This window comes from Petromyzon marinus, chromosome 59, assembly GCF_048934315.1.
Source record: "Petromyzon marinus isolate PM22_M1 ecotype Great Lakes invasive population chromosome 59, UKy_Petmar_22M1.pri1.0, whole genome shotgun sequence".
In the NCBI taxonomy this organism is placed as follows: domain Eukaryota; kingdom Metazoa; phylum Chordata; class Hyperoartia; order Petromyzontiformes; family Petromyzontidae; genus Petromyzon; species Petromyzon marinus.
Window position 1 is genome coordinate 1,276,534 of NC_133725.1, and position 18,425 is coordinate 1,294,958.

The 18,425-nt window shown below is 51.4% G+C and overlaps 1 protein-coding gene across 1 annotated transcript; it reads right to left on the reverse strand.

The window, feature by feature from the left end:
• Positions 1–1,002: 1,002 nt before the first annotated feature.
• On the reverse strand, positions 1,003–11,810 carry PTGES2 (prostaglandin E synthase 2). Its single transcript, XM_032976337.2, has 7 exons — positions 11,469–11,810; positions 9,582–9,791; positions 8,041–8,096; positions 7,005–7,166; positions 6,246–6,446; positions 5,092–5,209; positions 1,003–2,333 (listed from the first exon to the last, which is right to left on the reverse strand). The coding sequence occupies exons 1-7, from the start codon at positions 11,766–11,768 to the stop codon at positions 2,205–2,207; spliced, it is 1,176 nt and encodes a 391-aa protein (XP_032832228.2). The 5' UTR covers positions 11,769–11,810; the 3' UTR covers positions 1,003–2,204.
• Positions 11,811–18,425: the final 6,615 nt, after the last annotated feature.

Sequence of the window (18,425 nt, forward strand, 5' to 3'; positions counted from 1 at the left end):
GCAATCTAAACAACAAACCTCTGAGGGGCCGTCCATAAATGACGTCACGCGATTTTGGACGATTTTTTACCCCCCCCCCCTCGTCACAAAGCTCTGCCCACCCCCCCCCCCCCCCCAAAATAAAACATGCTTCAAATCGCTTTAAACTATTGTCATTGTAGTGCGTATTTAATGTGGCGCTGCACTCTGATGTTGTCGGAGAAAACATTTATAAAAAAAAGTCTATTTAATTAAGTAAAACGTGTTGTCTATATTTATTTAAAGTTGCGCATTGTGATGTGACGTCACATTTCTCAAACCACCCCCCCTAGGTGCATGACGTCATTTATGGACGGCCCCTTATGGATATTGTTCGCGATAGCCTACGCGTTAATATACGTATTAGATTAAGAGTTACGTGATTTATTATTTGGGTTCGACCACGTAATGATCTTACAAAATTTGCGTCGTTAATATCCTCTACGATGCCAGTCCCTCATTTGCGAGTTTCGGACCGGTTAAACCAACTCAACTTAGAACCGCTGGCGTTACGTAAAGGGGCGACTCTCCCAAATTCAACCACTGGATACAATTTCAGTTGCCCCTACGTTCAACATACATCGACCTACCTACTCAATAACTGACCCACTTGCTCATTCACTGACCAACCCCTTCAATCACTCCGCAACTCGCCCACTGAAAACGAATTTCTTTCAAACTACTGTTTGTCTCCAGTTTGTGGTCCTTCCCCCCCGCGCCTCCGATTAGCATGGTTGTCGACGTATGGTGGGAAAGAAGTTCAACATACGTACACTGTTTAACACGTAGGCTTTCGCGACCAATATTATTAATAAAAAAAGGTTTTTGGGTTAGATCGCGTTATTTATCATTATTATGAATACGTACACTGACAAACTTACCCAACCTCTCGCTCAACATTCTCCCATCGCACCTGGCGGACGTACCTTTCCCTCCCCTCCTCCTTCTCATCGTGGTCACAAACGAACACTCGTAATCGGTCGGTAAACTCTCCGTATCATTTTATTTAGCGAACGAGTCTGCAGGCCGCGTCTACGAGCGGCAAACGACAGGGGGGGCTGCCCCCCCCCCCCCAACCCCCCCAGGCACGCCCGGTCACAACACGGCCGGCATGCACGGAAAGCCGTCACTACCGCCGCATGCGTGTCGGGCTTCAACGCAACCTCCGTAGCTGCCTTGAAGCATTAGGGTTTGGCTGGTGGAGTGCACGCCGCCGCCGCCGCCCCCTTCAAAATGTTTAGGCGAGTCTAAAAATGTTGGTGCAAACGTGGGCGCAGTGGAGCGATGGGCAGCCCTTCCTGCCGCACACACGGGGTTGAGAGAAAGACCCGAGCGTGTCCGTCCGGTGCTCGCCGAACCGCATTGGCTTCTGATTGCCGAGCGAACACAGCGCCGTTGTTACCAGGTCGCGCTAGTTAACACACAAAGTGCTTGCTGCAAACGAACAACCACCATCCCTTGGCTGATCTCGTCAAAGAGCTATCGACCACCGTCACGCTAACTCCGGCAGCCCTCGCAGCGGCGGCTTTTATCCGAACCCTTTCCCCGTTCCGAGACGTCTGCAACCTTTACAGGGCGGGGGTCCCGTTCACCGGAGAATCTCGGAACACGCGAGCGGTTCGGCGTTAGTTTTTATTTAGAGAGGCGTAGCGCCGCTGCACTCACCGCCGCAGAGAACCGTAGCGACACGCCCGCCGCACTCTGCAACAGCTGGCGCCAAAATGTGCCACACGCCTCTCCCCGGCGTGGCCATGCGGGAGCCTCGGTACCGATAAAGTTATTTTATTCGAGCTTTTCTTCCGGTACCGTTCCGGTGACGTATGCGTACGTCAACGGAATGGGAAAGGGTAAACAAGCTCTCTCGCACGCGCTCGGGATCGAGGCCGTGGAGGCGAGTGGCTCTCGGAAGCATGGGAAGAGGGAATGGGCCTTGCCGGGCCCGGTCCAACAATGGCCCGGGCACGCGGCTTGGGTCCCGGTTGCAGACGGCCGTGGAAACGCAGCAGGAGAAGCGGCGGCGTCTGCGGTGGCGGCAGCGGCGGCGGCAGCGGCGCCGCGCGTCACGTGCGTCACGTGCGTCACGTGCGTCACGTGCGTCACGTGCGTCACGTGCGTCACGTGCGTCACGTGCGTCACGTGCGTCACGTGCGTCACGTGCGTCACGTGCGTCACGTGCGTCACGTGCGTCACGCGCGTCCCCGCTGCTGCCCGATGGCCTGCTGCGTGCGCTCGTACCACGGCCCCAGCTTCGTGTTGGCCATGACGTCGTCGAACGCCTGCAGGCCCTCCATGACGCGCAGAACGCCGAACACGGCCTGGAGCGGGGGGGCAATGCACGGGGATGGACGGGGAAAGTACGGGGATGGACGGGGACGCATGGGGACATACGGGGATACATGAGACACATGGGGATGCAGAGGCGTAAATGGGGGAGATGCGCAAGGTAAGTTTAGTGTAGGTTTAGGATGGGTTTAGGAGATGTTTAGGATGTGTCAGGAAAGGTGTATGCTGCTGTTTAGGGTGGGTTTATGATTGCTTTAGGTTGCGGCTTCGGCTCGGTTTAGGACAGTGGTTCTTAACCTGGGTTCGATCGAACCCCAGGGGTTCGGTGAGTCGATCTCAGGGGTTCGGCAGAGCCCCCGCCACGGAGGTCCGGACACACTTGAATTATTGTGTAAATTTGTGATGACACACACGGCCCGCTTGGCCATCACTGGCTGCAGATGATCATGCTACACTGCTTGGCCAATCGGCGCTGCGGGGAATTTAGTGCGTACTCAGTAGTCAACGTGTGACTGTTGTTGTCGTACGTCGTGTGATTTCTTTAATATTTTATCCATACTAACTATGTCGGGCAAAAGAAGAAAGTGGTCGGACGAATATGTACAACATGGATTCTCATGTATCACGGAACGTGACGGGAGTGAGCGTCCTATCTGCATGATTTGCAACGCCAAGTTGAGCAACTCTAGTCTTGCACCGGCAAAACTAAAGGAACACTTCTTGAAGCTGCATGGAGACGGGGAATACAAGAACACAACACTTGCTGAATTCAGGGTGAAGAGAGCCAGATTCGATGAAAGGGCCACTCTGCCTGCTCTTGGATTTGTACCTGTTAACAAACCGATCCTGACAGCATCGTACGAAGTTGCTTACCTGATCGCAAAGCAGGGCAAGCCACACACCATTGGTGAAACACTTGTGAAACCAGCTGCATTAAAGATGGCGAATCTGATACTCGGAACAGCGGCCGAAGGTAAATTATCCCAAATTCCCCTTTCAAATGACACCGTCAGTGACAGAATAGAAGACATGAGTAAAGACATCTTGGCTCAAGTAGTCGCGGATCTGATTTCAAGCCCGGCAAAATTCAGCCTTCAACTCGACGAAACCACAGACGTTTCTGATCTAAGCCAGCTTGCTGTTTTTGTACGCTATGTGAAAGACGACATGATAAAAGAAGAGTTTTTATTTTGTAAGCCTCTTACAACAACAACGAAGGCAGCCGATGTGAAGAAGCTTGTGGATGACTTCTTCAGAGACAACAATCTTTCATGGGATATGGTTTCTGCAGTTTGTACGGACGGAGCTCCAGTCATGCTGGGAAGAAAGTCTGGTTTTGGTGCGCTAGTAAAGGCCGATGCACCACACATCATTGTGACGCATTGTATTCTGCACAGGCATGCGTTGGCAACAAAAACCTTACCTCCAAAAATGGCAGAAGTATTAAAAACTGTGGTGGAATGTGTGAACTATGTGCGAAAAAGTGCTCTGAGGCACCGCATCTTCAGTGAGCTGTGTAAAGAAATGGGCTCTGAATTTGAGGTACTTCTGCTCCATTCTAATATTCGGTGGTTATCCCGGGGACAGGTGCTGAATCGTGTTTTTGCCATGCGTGTGGAATTAGCCCTGTTTTTGCAAGAGCACCAACACTGCCATGCAGATTGCTTCAAAAATCCTGAGTTCATTCTCATTTTAGCGTACATGGCTGATATATTCGCAGCTCTCAATCATCTCAATCAGCAGATGCAGGGTGGTGGAGTCAATATCATGGAAGCGGAAGAACACCTGAAGGCTTTTCAAAAAAAGCTACCGTTATGGAAACGACGAACAGAGAACAATAACTTCGCAAACTTCCCGCTTCTGGACGACTGTGCAAGTAAGATCGAAGATGTGTCTGGAATCGGAGATATTTCTGTATCCACGGAACTGAAGCAAACAATTGCCACGCACTTAGATGAGCTTGCAAAGTCTCTCGACGGATATTTCCCTACAAGAGAGTCATATCCAGCATGGGTGAGACAGCCGTTCACGTTTGCTGTTGAAACAGCAGATGTCAATGATGAATTCCTCGACGAAATCATTGAAATTCAGCAGAGCCAGGTTCAACAGCAACTCTTCAGAACAACAACGCTCTCAACGTTTTGGTGTCGACAAATGAACAAGTATCCAGTTATTGCTAAGAAAGCCCTGGATTTTTTTATACCATTTGTTACAACATATCTTTGTGAGCAATCCTTTTCGAAGATGCTGGACATAAAACGAAGAAAAGGAACAGACTTTGCTGTGAAAATGACATGAGAGTGGCACTTGCCAAGGTGAAGCCACGCATATCTGAACTGATCTCTCAAAGGCAACAGCAGAAGTCACATTGATTTCCAGGTATGTAATTTGTTGTGAGTTTATGCATTGTGTTGGTTTTATTCTTTGAACAAGGTAATGTTCATGCACGGCTCATTTTGTGTACCAGTAAAAAACATATCTATGTCTTGAATTTGAAAAAAATCACATTTTATTTTTCACTAAAGAGGGGTTCGGTGAATGCGCATATGAAACTGGTGGGGTTCGGTACCTCCAACAAGGTTAAGAACCACTGCTTTAGGATTAGGTTTAAGCCGAGGTTTAGGATTGAGTTTATGTTGGGTTTAGGATGAGGCACTGGCCGGGTTTATGACGGTTTTGTTGAAGCTGGGTTTTAGACCGAGGCTCAGCATGGGATGAGGGTGCGAGGTGCAGGCTTGGGGAAGCGGGGGGGGGGGGGTGGGTGGGGGGGGGGGGATGGGTGCCGCTGACCAGGTCGGCGAGGTTGGGGCTCTGTCCACCCATGAAGGGGCGCTCCTTCCCCAGGGCGCGAACCCACTCGTTGGCGGCCTGGTACAGGTCCTGGCGCACATCCTCCTGCATGTGGTGCCTGCAACGCACGGTGGGGTGGGAGCGGGGCGCGGAGGGGGTGACGCCGGCGGTTCCGGCGGAGCAGAGGTCACCCTCGCGCCTCACAGCGTGACGCTCCCGGGTTTGACAGCCCGGCCAGGGCGCTCTCTCCGCGTGGTGTTAACGTGTTCCACGTCTTCAACCACTCCTCCTCCCACTTCCCCGGCCTTTTTTCAACTCCCTCCTTCCTTGATTTGAGGGCCCCCCTCCCTCTTGCGCGTGCGGTTAGGGAACCCCGCGCGAGTAGCCATCGTATCTACCATGCGCGCTGCGTGCCTGCGCTTAGCAGGCTCCGGTGTTGGCTATCCGCGAATCGCGTCTGGAACTCGACAGGCTCGCATCAAGAGAGAGATCAAGCGATGAGAGATGAAGTGAGCAGAGATAAAGTGATGAGAGAGAATGTGATGCAATAAAGTGATGTCCTATGTACGTATGTACGATGAACTTCTTTCGCACCGTACGTAGCCAACCGTGCAAATCGGAGGTGCAGTGTTGAGTCTATGGGCAGTGTTGAGTCTATGGGCAGTGTTGAGTCTATGGGCAGTGTTGAGTCTATGGGTAGTGTTGAGTCTATGGGTAGTGTTGAGTCTATGGGTAGTGTTGAGTCTATGGGCAGTGTTGAGTCTATGGGCAGTGTTGAGTCTATGGGCAGTGTTGAGTCTATGGGTAGTGTTGAGTCTATGGGTAGTGTTGAGTCTATGGGCAGTGTTGAGTCTATGGGCAGTGTTGAGTCTATGGGCAGTGTTGAGTCTATGCGCAGTGTTGAGTCTATAGGCAGTGTTGAGTCTATGGGTAGTGTTGAGTCTATGGGCAGTGTTGAGTCTATGGGCAGTGTTGAGTCTATGGGCAGTGTTGAGTCTATGGGTAGTGTTGAGTCTATGGGTAGTGTTGAGTCTATGGGCAGTGTTGAGTCTACGTACATCTGTGCGTTGAACTTCTTCCGCACTGTACGTAGCCAACCGCGTCAATTTGGAGAGGTCGTTCGTCTGCGTGCGGGGAGGGGGGGGGGCACTCACTTTCGCTTGAGCCGCTTGCTCACGAGGAACATGGCGGCGGCGCCGCAGTACTTGGCGAAGACGCCCTCCACGGAGCCGAACTTCCCCACGCGCACGATGTAGTCGAACGACGCCAGTGCCTCGCGCGGAGAGCGGTACACGTTGGGCGAGATGAGGTGGACGAGGTGGTTGTCCACCCAGCGCCGCCACTTCGTCTCTTCCCTGCTCCTCGCGCACACGGTGAGGAAGGAGGGGGCGGCAAAATAGACACAAAGGTCACCCGTGGAGCCTTCAAGCCAAGTTCGCTGTCATTGTGGCGAGTGGCCGGAATGTCGCACACCAATGACGACGGTTGGTGAACCAGCACCACGCCCCGGCCGCCTTTGTCTCCCCGGTGCTGATGTTTACACACAGGGCCGGGTACTAATTTTCAGGCTGGGTCGACCTAGGGGAGGCCCAGCGCCGGGTCAGCTCATCGTCACTGGCGTTGGCCGTGGTTCGTTGGGCGAGTGGAGTGTGCGTTGCTCTGACCTGCAGAGACGGTGGCCGAGCACTGCGTAAGGTGGAATGAAGCAATCAGTTCCTGGCATTGCCGAGGCGTCAACGCGCGTGGAGGAATCGACGAGCGAAGGTCACGGGCAACGGTAACCATTGTGGTAGCAGCAGCGATAGTAGAAGAGTGACAGGGAGGTGACTGACCCGCCGGTTTGCAAAGCGCGCCGTGTGTGAGCGAGCGAGCGAGCGAGTCAGCTAGCGAGTTGCCCTGCGGTGGAGTCTCACTGGCGGGCCTTCTCGCTGGCGTAGAAGTTCGTGACATCCACCCCCTCAGGCAGCATCACCCAGTACTTGTTGCCGTGCTCCACCACCTCCTTGCCCCGCTCGTCCTCGTGACGCACTTCCGGGTACAGTGTCAGCACCTCCTCCAGGCCCCGGCCGCTGCCCCTGCCGGCGCAACCAACGGCACAGATTACAGCTACGGCCAAAGGCCTAGGGCTTAGGGACTGGGGCCTAAGGCCTAGGACATAAGGGATGGGGCCTAGGGCCTCAGGGCTAGGGCCAAGGAGTTAGAGGTTGGGGCCTAGGACACAGGGACTAGGGCTGGGACCTAAGGCCTAGGTCCTAGGATTTAGGAGCTAGAAGCAGCTAGGACTTAAGACCTTGGGCCTAAGGGCTGGAGGCTGGGGCCTAAGGCCTAGGGCCTAAAAGCTAGGACCTTGGGCCTAAGACCTAGGGCTTAGGACTAAGGGACAAGATGCTGAGGCTGAGAGCCTCGGGCCTGGGGCTCGGGCTATTTTTAAGAGTTGGTGTTAGTGCTTGGGCTTAGCAGTTAGTGTCAAGGCTTCGTGGTTGGTATTATGGTTGGGGTTTAGTGTTTTTGGTTGACGTTGCTTGGGTTAGTGTTGGGAGCTGATGCTAGTGTTGACGGTTAGTGGTAAGCCTTGGTTTTAGTGCTGTGAGTTCGTGTTCGGGTTTAACATTACAGCTTAGTGTAATGGTTTGTGGTGGTGGTGGTGGTTTAGCATTCTGTTTGTGCTGTAGTCAGCATTATGGTCAGCTGTGGTGTGTTCGCGTTATTGTTAGTGTACTGGGTTAGTATTATGAGTAGGTGTTTGTGTTAAGGATCAGTGGTACAGGCAAGATTTAGTGATTGAGGTGGTTGCTCTTCAATGGCCATATGAATTATTTATCATCAATGTTAAAGATAGGGGTAATGGTTAGTGCTGGGGTTTGGATTAGGGCTACGGTTAGTGTTAGAGGTTGGGGTTTTATGGTTAGGGCGAGCGTTGTGTCGTACGAGTTGGGGTTGGTTGCTCACTTGGAGATGAGGAGGGTCTTGAGGATGCTGATAATGTACGAGGAGTCGTTGAGTTGCTGTGGAGAGAATCGCCGAGCAATGTAATCACATCGCTCACTCACACATAGCAGCCGCCCGCTAACACAGCGGGCGCACGTCCAACACAGCTGGTGCAGGAACCAACACAGCTGATCCAACACAGCCGTTCCAACACAGCTGTGCACGTCCCAACACAGCTGGTCCAACACAGCCGTTCCAACACAGCTGGTGCACATCCCAATACAGCTGGTCAAACACAGCCGGTCAAACACAGCTGGTGCACGTCCCAACACAGCTGGTCCAACACAGCCGTTCCAACACAGCTGGTGCACATCCCAACACAGCTGGTCCAACACAGCCGTTCCAACACAGCTGGTGCACATCCCAACACAGCTGGTCCCGTTCAAACACAGCTGGTGCACGTCCCAACACAGCTGGTCCCGTTCCAACACAGCTGGTGCATGTCCCAACACAGCTGGTCCCGTTCCAACACAGCTGGTGCACATCCCAAGACAGCTGGTCCCGTTCCAACACAGCTGGTGCACATTTTAACACAGCTGGTGCACGTCCCAACACAGCCGTCCCAACACAGCTGGTGCACATCCCAACACAGCTGGTCCAACACAGCCGTTCCAACACAACTGGTGCACATCTCAACACAGCTGGTGCACGTCCCAACACAGCTGGTGCACGTCCCAACACAACCGTTCCAACACAGCTGGTGCACATCCCAACACAGGTGCGACCTGGCCATCACAAATGATGAAATGGCTTATCATGATCGCGTGAAAATGCATAGCAGCTAAATACTCAAAACGTGCAATGTTGATTCCGAATGTGGAGGAAAAACCAGAGGACCAGATAAAAATCCACACGACCATGGGGAGAGAGACACGCAAACTCCAAATATACAGCAGGTGTCAGGGTCGGGATCGAACCCACGACCTCCTGCACACCAGGCGAGGTTGTTAACATCTCCAAGCCACCGTGATGATGATGAAAGAGAGACATGCAAACTCTGAATACACAGCAGGTGTCAGGGTCGGGATCCAACCCATAACCTCCTGCACACCAGGCGAGGTCGTTAACATCTCCTAGCCACCATGATGATGATGAGAGAGAGACACGCAAACTCCAAATATACAGGTGTCAGGGTCGCGATCGAACCTGCGACCTCCTGCTCACCAGGCGAGGTAGTTAACATCTCCTAGCCACCGTGATGATGATGAGAGAGAGAGACACGCAAACTCTAAATACAAAGCAGGTGTCAGGGTCGGGATCGAACCCACGACCTCCTGCACACCAGGCGAGGTCGTTAACATCTCATAGCCACCGCGGTGCCCCGCCACTGGGGAGACAAAGGCGGCTGGGCGTAGTGCTCACCTAGCACCCCCTTCGTGTGCCGTGGCGGCCTTGATGGGTGCTGCTACTCGCCAACGGCACTTGCCCCAGCAGTCTGTTGAGGCTATACGGTAGGGGGTGGGGGGTGGGGGTTTGCCTTTGTCGGTGTGCGCGAGACTCACCACAGGGCTGTCGGAGCCACCGGCGTCGGCGACGATGACGATGGGCACCTTGCGGTAGGAGGAGAAGGCGATCTCGTGACGCATCACCGGGTTCACCTCCACCAGGCGGTAGGGCAGGCCGTGGTAGTCCAGGAAGGCACGCACCTTGCTGCAGAACGGGCACGTCTGGTACTGGTACAGGGTCAGCTTCGGCGCACCCTCGCTCTCCTCCTGCGAGACGAAAACAAGACGAAGATCCCTCCCGTGACACGACTGTTGGGTCCGCATGACGCAACGAGAAGGCGGGTGGCCAGCACCACACTCCAGCGCATCCGGCCACTAAGTGACGGTGACGTCACCACAGCGCCTGTGCCAGGCCAGGTGCACTTTGAGGCCACGTGAAGTGTTGAAGGCTCGTTGACAGGAGGTCACGGGGCAGACCCAGGTGCCCTGGGTTAGCCGAGATGACTGGCAGATGTACCCCCCTACTGTGCCAACTTGCTGCACACGTACATACACACACGTACACACATCTATATACACAAAGACCCCCCGTATAGCCTTAACCGACTTTTGGGGCAAGTGTTTTTTTTAGCGAGTAGCACCTATGAAGGCCGGCATGACACATGGGGTCGGTGGCCAGCACCACACCCCGGACGCCTTTGTATCCCGCCGAGTGGCAATGTTGACACACCGCACCAGGTACTCATTTTAAGCCGAGTCTACCGAGGGGAGGCCCCAGACCCTTTCAGATAATCGTCACCGGTGTTGGCCGTGAGCGGGAATCAAACTCGGGCCACCGGGCTCGTAGGGCTCGTAACGCACCCGCGCTAACCACTGCACCACCGCCTCCCACACGGACCACACACACTGATCCAGAGTCCATGCTAAGGTCAGGGTTAGAGTATGAACCTTGAATAGGGTCCAAGAGTAAGGTTCGACTCTGGCTTGAAAGTCCAGGCCCCATCGTCGAGGTCAGTGCCTTGGTTTAACGCCGAGTGACTGTTACGGGTTTGACTCCGGGTTTAGGGTCCGGCTTAAGGGTCTCCATATGCAGTTCCACCCCATGTTTACCAATTAGAGCGAGAGGCCAGGTCCAACCAGTTCATAGACTACGCAAGTCTGGGTAAGAGGCTTTGCCTTCCGGTGTTGGTCAACGGCTAGGGCTGAACCCAATTTTATAGTCGTGGCATGGGTTTGACCCATAGTGGGGGTCTGCAACACAGGTCCCGTGTTGGGGTCAGGATTACAGACCCCGTGTTGGTGTTAGGATTGCTGGTGTCGTGTTGGGGTCAGCATCACAGACCCCGTGTTGGGGTCAGAATTACGGACCCCGTGTTGGGGTCAGGATTACAGGTCCCGTGTTGGGGTCAGGATTACAGGTCCCGTGTTGGGGTCAGAATTACAGGTCCCGTGTTGGAGTCAGGATTGCTGATCCCCGTGTTGGGGTCAGCATCACAGACCCGTGTTGGGGTCAGCATCACAGGTCCCGTGTTAGGGTCAGCATCACAGACCCGTGTTGGGGTCAGAATTACAGGTCCCGTGTCGGGGGGTCAGCATCACAGACCCGTGTTGGGGTCAGAATTACAGGTCCCGTGTTGGGGTCAGAATTACAGGTCCCGTGTTAGGGTCAGCATCACAGACCAGTGTTGGGGTCAGAATTACAGGTCCCGTGTTGGGGTCAGGATTACAGGTCCAGTGTTAGGGTCAGCATCACAGACCCGTGTTGGGGTCAGAATTACAGGTCCCGTGTTGGGGGGTCAGCATCACAGACCCCGAACAGACCCCGGAGTTGGAGTGGTCATCACAGCTGAGGCTTAAGCTCCGAATTAGAGGTCAGGGCTGGGGTCACCCCCACCCCACCCCCGCCCGCCTCCGCTCGCCACACTCCGCGGCGTCTTCCCGTACCGGCTCGGCCCGCGCGGCGCCCTGCAGCCTCCACGCGGCGCCCGCTCCCAGCAGCGTCAGCGCCGAGCACGCGGCGCCCAGCAGCCACCCTGAGCCGCGGCCCCAGCCTCCTTGCCCACCACCGCGGCCACCGTCGCCACCCCTGCTCCATCCTCCACCGAGCGTCGCTCTCAGCGCCAGACCCCGGCAGGGCGGCGCGAGGAGCGGGAGGAGGAGGAGGCGACGAGGCGACCGAGCTCGGAGAGCCGTCGCCAGAGCGGCTCTCCGCGCCGCGAACGACGCCGCCGCGACAGACGCCATGGACCACGCACGTGGGTGGGGTCTGAGGAGGAGCAGGAAGTGGAAGCCGCGTGACGTCACGCGAGGGGGGCGTGGTTTTTCATATACTTAGCTCTTTCGGTAAAGTCACGTTGAAGGAAAACAATAAAATAATAAAATATATATAAAATAATAAAAACATTCTCACGACGTTTCGACCGTAACACAAACGGTCGTCATCAGGTGTGTCGGTTTGCATAAATGTATTTATTTTTAAACGGTGTATTGATTTATTTATTAAAAAACGTCAGCGCCACGCGCAGCGATTTGGCAGTTTATTTAGAAGGACGAGTCCATCTATGTTCTGAGAAGAGGAGGGGGGAGACGAAAAAATAATGTATGCTGTCTGAAAGCCACCACCGTAAGCGTGAACAATCAATTAAGACGCGAAATGGTTTATCAAATCCTTCCAATGATTGCTAAGACAGAATCCATCTTCTCGGTTGAAATTGTCTCTGTGCTTGTATATGTGGATAGCCTCGTGAAAGAATCTCTCATGGTAGCCAGATGACTTACAATGTCATGTGAGCCTACTGAATTATAGTATTATAACAATGCTTTAAGTCGCAGAGGAGTCGGTGCCAGCACGGAGGGTTTTGACTCTCCGTGGGCGAGACTAAAACGATTTAAAACAGTGGGGGGTTCAAAGCCTTTCACTTGCAGCCTTGAGCCCCTTTGGTTCCGAATGGTTATAAAAAAAATGTTTTTGATGTTAATAAATGCGGAGGTGTTTGATGAAAGCAAAGTTGGGGGCCGTCCATAAATGACGTCACGAGATTTTGCACGATTTTGGACCCCCCCCCTCCTCGTCACACAAAGTCAGACCCCCCCCCTCAAATATGACGTCACAAAGCTCTGCCCCCCCCCAAAAATAAAACATGCTTCAAATCGCTTTAAACTATTGTCATTGTAGTGCGTATTTAACGTGGCACTGCACTCTGATGTTGTAGGAGAAAACATTTATCAAAAAGTCTATTTAATTAAGTAGAACGTGATGTCTTTATTTATTTAAAGTTGCGCATTTTGATGTGACGTCACATTTCTCACCTCCCCCCCCCCCCCCATCGTCACAAATGTCTTCCCCCCCCCGCCCTAGATGCGTGACGTCATTTATGGACGGCCCCATGGAACTTAACGTTGCCCCCCGTGCTTAGTTTGTGTTTTCGATTATTGCGTTTAACACGTTGGCTTTAGCGACCAATATCATCCATCACAGGTGTGTATTAATAATCCTAGCAGTCACGAAAGCTTTAAATCTAGAATTGATAACCTCTATGGGGAGGGTTTTCACCTGTTAGAGCTTTTAACAGACAACGGGACAAGAAGTCGCAACTCATCGAGACGCTGACCTTCCTCAAAAGATGCCGCGATCACAAGCTTGAAGGTCGTGATCTAAGCGTGGCTTCTTCCACTCCAGCGCTGTCCTCCAGACAGTCTCGTCCCTTCACCTGATGAAGGCCGCTTGTTGTGGCCGAAACGTCGTGATTTTTTTGTTATTTTATTTTCACCTACGTGACTTTACCCAATAGAACCAAAGAGTATGGATCCTAGCAGTCACGAAAGCTTTAAATCTAGAATTATTAATTATTTCTAAACAGAACCTCTGGCCGTGTCTCGCCACCCCCCCCCCCAACCCCAGAAAGGGGAACTCGCACCCCCAGGTGAAGAAGAAGAACCGCTGATTCCAACTCACACCACCACCACCACCATCGCCACGATCCATGGGGTAGAGAGCCCGTAGTTGGTGTGTCTACTGCAACATTTCCCCATGTGTTGTTGTAGTTGTTGTTTTCCACTCTCCTCTCTCTCTCTCTGTCTAGCAGTGCTGCCAATGTACTCAAGTAGTGGCCACATCATAGTAGTGTATAGTGTAGTGTATAGTGTAGTATATAGTGTATAGTAGTGTATAGTGTAGTGTATAGTAGTGTATAGTGTAGTGTATAGTAGTGTATAGTGTAGTGTATAGTAGTGTATAGTATAGTGTAGTGTATATAGTGTAGTGTATAGTGTAGTATATAGTGTATAGTGTAGTATATAGTGTATAGTAGTGTATAGTAGTGTAGTGTATAGTAGTGTATAGTGTAGTGTATAGTGCAGTGTATAGTGTAGTGTATAGTGTAGTGTATAGTAGTAGTGTAGTGTATAGTGTAGTGTATAGTGTAGTGTATAGTGCAGTGTACAGTGTAGTGTATAGTAGTGTAGTGTATAGTGCAGTGTATAGTGTAGTGTATAGTAGCGTATAGTGTATAGTATAGTGTATAGTAGTATAGTGTATAGTAGTATAGTGTAGTGTATAGTGCAGTGTATAGTAGTGTAGTGTATAGTAGTATAGTGTATAGTAGCGTATAGTGTAGTGTATAGTAGTGTAGTGTATAGTGTAGTGTATAGTAGTGTAGTGTATAGCATAGTGTAAGTGTATAGTAGTGTAGTGTATAGCATAATGTAGTGTAGTGTAAAGTATAGTAGTGTTATGTATAGTGTGGTAGTGTATCGTTTTAGTGTATAGTAGTGTATAGTGTAGTGTATAGTGGTGTATAGTGTAGTGTATAGTAGTGTAGTGTATAGTAGTGTATAGTGTAGTGTATCATCATCACCACGATCCATGGGGCAGATAGCCCGTAGCTGATGTGTCCACTGCAACATTCTCAGTCTTGCAGTGCTGCCAATATACACAAGTCGTGGCCACATCTTCCTGGCACCAATCGCTCGAGATGTCGTGACACTCTGTTAGAGTCTTCCTCTCTTTCCGCTTCCTTCCAGTGTATTTACGCCGTTAAATAATTGTTTTTGTTTTACCAGCTAAAGCCCCACTGAGCAATAATATATTTTTTTCAGAAGCGACCTGGTCTATCGCAAGTGATAGATCAACGAAGTTGGCAGCTTATCATCATCGTGTGGAAATGTAGAGCAGTAGCGAGATGTTGATTCTAATTATGGTGGGGGGGGGGGGGGGGAGAACCCGGAGAAAAAATCCACGCGGCGACCGCGGGGAGAGAGACACAGCAAACTCCAAATATATGTCCATAATTTATTTTTTTGGGGTTACATCGCGTAAATATGTGTCGTTGAACCCGCGATCACCCGACAGCCAATTAGTAAGCATACGTGTCAAATATACAGCAGCAGGAGGCGTCAGGGTCGGGATCGAACCCACGACCTCCTGTACACCAGGCGAGGTAGTTAACATCTCATAGCCACCGCGGCGTCCTGTACACAACACGTGGCTTAATTAATCGAGGACACAGCAGTCTGCCTTGTCACAAGGCAATCCAGAAGCTTACGAGATTACTAACGTTCCAACCCTACCTCATTAAATGCCGTTATTTTCCACTCCAGCTCAGTGGATTCCAGATTTAGGTTGGAATGCAATAGGTGCAGACCCTGCAAGCGGCAAGATGGTGACTACCTCGCCAGGTGTACAGGAAGTCGTGGGTTCGACCCCGACCCTGATGCTTGCTGTATATTTGGAGTTTGCGGTGTCTCTATCATCACGGTGGCTAGATCTTAACTACCTCGCCAGGTGTACAGGAGGTCGTGGGTTCGATCCCGACCCTGACGCCTGCTGCTGTATATTTGGAGTTTGCGGTGTCTCTCTCATCATCACGGTGGCTAGATGTTAACTACCTCGCCTGGTATGCAGGAGGGCGTGGGTTCGATCCTGACGCCTGCTGCTGTATATTTGGAGTTTGCGTGTCTCTCTCTCATCATCATCACGGTGGCTAGGAGATGTTAACTACCTCGCCTGGTGTACAGGAGGTCGTGGGTACGATCCCGACCCTGACGCCTGCTACTGTATATTTGGAGTTTGCGTGTCTCTCTCTCTCCCCGTGGTCGCGTGGATTTTTCTCCGGGCCCTCCGGGTTTTCCCTTCCACATTTAGAATCAACGTCACGTGTTTAGAGCATCTTGCTGCTGCTATAAACTTGCACGTGATGATGATAAGCCGCTTCGTTGAGTTATCATTTGCGATAGCGAGGTCACTTATGAAAAAAAAGCTACATAGCTCAGTGGGGCCTTCTTACCTGCTAAAATAAAACAAAATAGTTGCGTCTAAGTGATTTGCTCAGGCCACCGCCGGCAGAACGACTCCCAGTGGAGTGGGTGTAAGATCCATCACTGCTCTTGGGGGTTATGGCCACCGCATAACGATCTCACCAAAGCTGATAATCCCTTGGTGTTGGTGCACGCAGCACAGCCAACGACAACCACCACCACACAACACGTGCCATGTCAATAACGCAACACTGTGTGTGGCCCGAGGGATAAAACATAAGGGGTCGTCCATAAATGACGTCACGCATCTAGGGGGGGGGGTCAGACATTGATGAACTTGTTTTTTATATTCTTGGTTCTTCCGGTAAAGTCACGTAGAAGGGAAACAATAAAATAAAAAATATATAAAACAATAAAATTCTCACGTTTCGACTGCAACACAAGCAATCATCATCAGGTGTGAAAACCACAGCAAGAAAATTTGAAAGTGGCGGTTATTTTTAACGTTAGCACCACGGAGAGCGATTTGACAGTTTGTTCAGATGGACGAGTCCATCTATGTTCGGAAAAGAGGGGGGGGAGACGAAAATAATGGATGCGGTCTGAAAGCCACCGTAAACGTGAACAATCAATTAAGACCCGAAATGGATTATCAAATCCTTCCAATGAGTAAACTTGGCCAATGGCGCCAATGGCATCACCAAGACCCCCCACCCCCCAATCTATCACCTCCCGTCCAGTGGCACACTTGCGCGATCTCCACCGGAAATCCTTAAGACGATGCCAGCTTCACTGGGGGAACCGTCGGGTTTCAGGTGCATACAGTCACGCTCTCACGTCGATCCTAACAGATTCGAAGATTCATTCTTTGTGTTTGCTTGCACCACCACCATGACGACGTTCCTGTTCGGTCTTATTCTCACCGTGGCGTTAAGACAACGCTGGGCGTGCAACTTGCACGGACGATCAAGTCGAGTAACAAACCGCGCACCACCATCATGGGACCTCCTTTGCCAGTACCAAAATATAGGAATAGGGTTTTTTCCCTTTTCTGGCAACAAAACTGAAACCTTTTTTTCCAAGGAATCATTTGTGCATTAACCACAATGCTTGTGGTCAAAATGCAAACAAAAACACTCTGATAGTATATGATGCATTGTCCTTGAAACTGATTGGTCCAGACCAGAGACGGCTTTCTTTTGAGCCTCGTCTCAATTGGTGCTCGACCAGATGACGCCAAAAGGCGTACAGCTCAAAGACAATGCACTATCAAAGTAATGAGGGCTCGGGGTAAGCATCTACATCATTAGACCTCCTTTTGCCAGTAACAACATAATAGTTGGCTTGCTTTGGCAGAAGCAACGGAGAGAGGTGCGGCGGCATTGATGACGTCTGTGGGGAAAAAAAGAGCTTTATAGCTCATCAGATTCCTCCAGTTAAAACATTCGCAAAGGTGGAAAAAACACGCCACTGTTAGTGCCACGTTCCTTTGACGGGGCCCAGTCTTTCCACGAGACCCCTGTTGACGTCCAATACAGTGGTCTCTACGCATACACTACCCCCCCACCCCAGCCGCTAAGGAATGACAAGGTCAACCCCTTTTTGAAATTGAGACGGGAGACCTTGCAATGATTATTAATAGAGTACATTTGATATTCGCGCCATTCTCCTAGCCCAAGGCTCTTGATCACAAGGACACGTTCCACTTTCGCAGGCTGCAGTAGTTTCACAGAAAAGGATGGCAACTTCCTCGCCACGTAAACAGCTCGTAAATCCAATCCCCGACCCTGACGCCTGCTGTATATTTGGAGATTGCATGTTTAGAGTTTGTACGAGCGAGCGTCGGTGGTTTGACCAACAAACACCCCGGGGGTTCTGTCAAGTGAACCTGTCCCCGCAGCATTTCACGTGGCAGTCTCAAAGTGCTCCTAGTCTGGCACAAGCGCTCTGGTGGTTGTGAGCGAGTGCATCATTGTGACCTGCAGCGTACAGGCAGTTGAAGACGGTTATGGGCGAGGCCGAAGTTAAGTCTGGGCAAGGGAGCTAACATTTGGTGGCGAGATGTTAGCTACTTTGCCTAGATCAGGCAAGATAGCTAACAGCTCGCCACCATGGTACCAAGACTTAACGTCGGCCTCATCCATAACCGTCTTCAACTGCATGTACGGTGGAGGTCCTGGGTCAGATTCCGACGCAGACACCTGCATATTTGGGAGTTTGTATGTTCTCCCCGTGGCCACGTGGATTTTTCTCCGGGTCTTCCGGTTTTCCCCCTCCACATTTACTACATGCGTTTAAAGTATTTGGCAGATATAAATTTCCACGATAAGCCACTTCGTTGAGCTATCATTTGCGATAGCCAGGTCGCTTCGGGGAGAGCTACACAGCTCAGTGGGCCTTACCTGGTAAAGAACAATCAGTTAGTTTTAAAATAGCTTTAGTTTTAGAGGACATGTCTTGGGAATAGGTTTTACCCTTTTAACTGGCACAAAAACTGACACCTTTACTCAAGGCATCATGCTTGCAATAACCACAACACAAGCAGTCAAAATGCAGAAGACGCCTTTTGGAGTCTTCTAGTCCAACACCAATGGAGACTAGGCTCTAAGAAAAGCTGACTCGGGGTGTGGACCAATCAAATTCAAG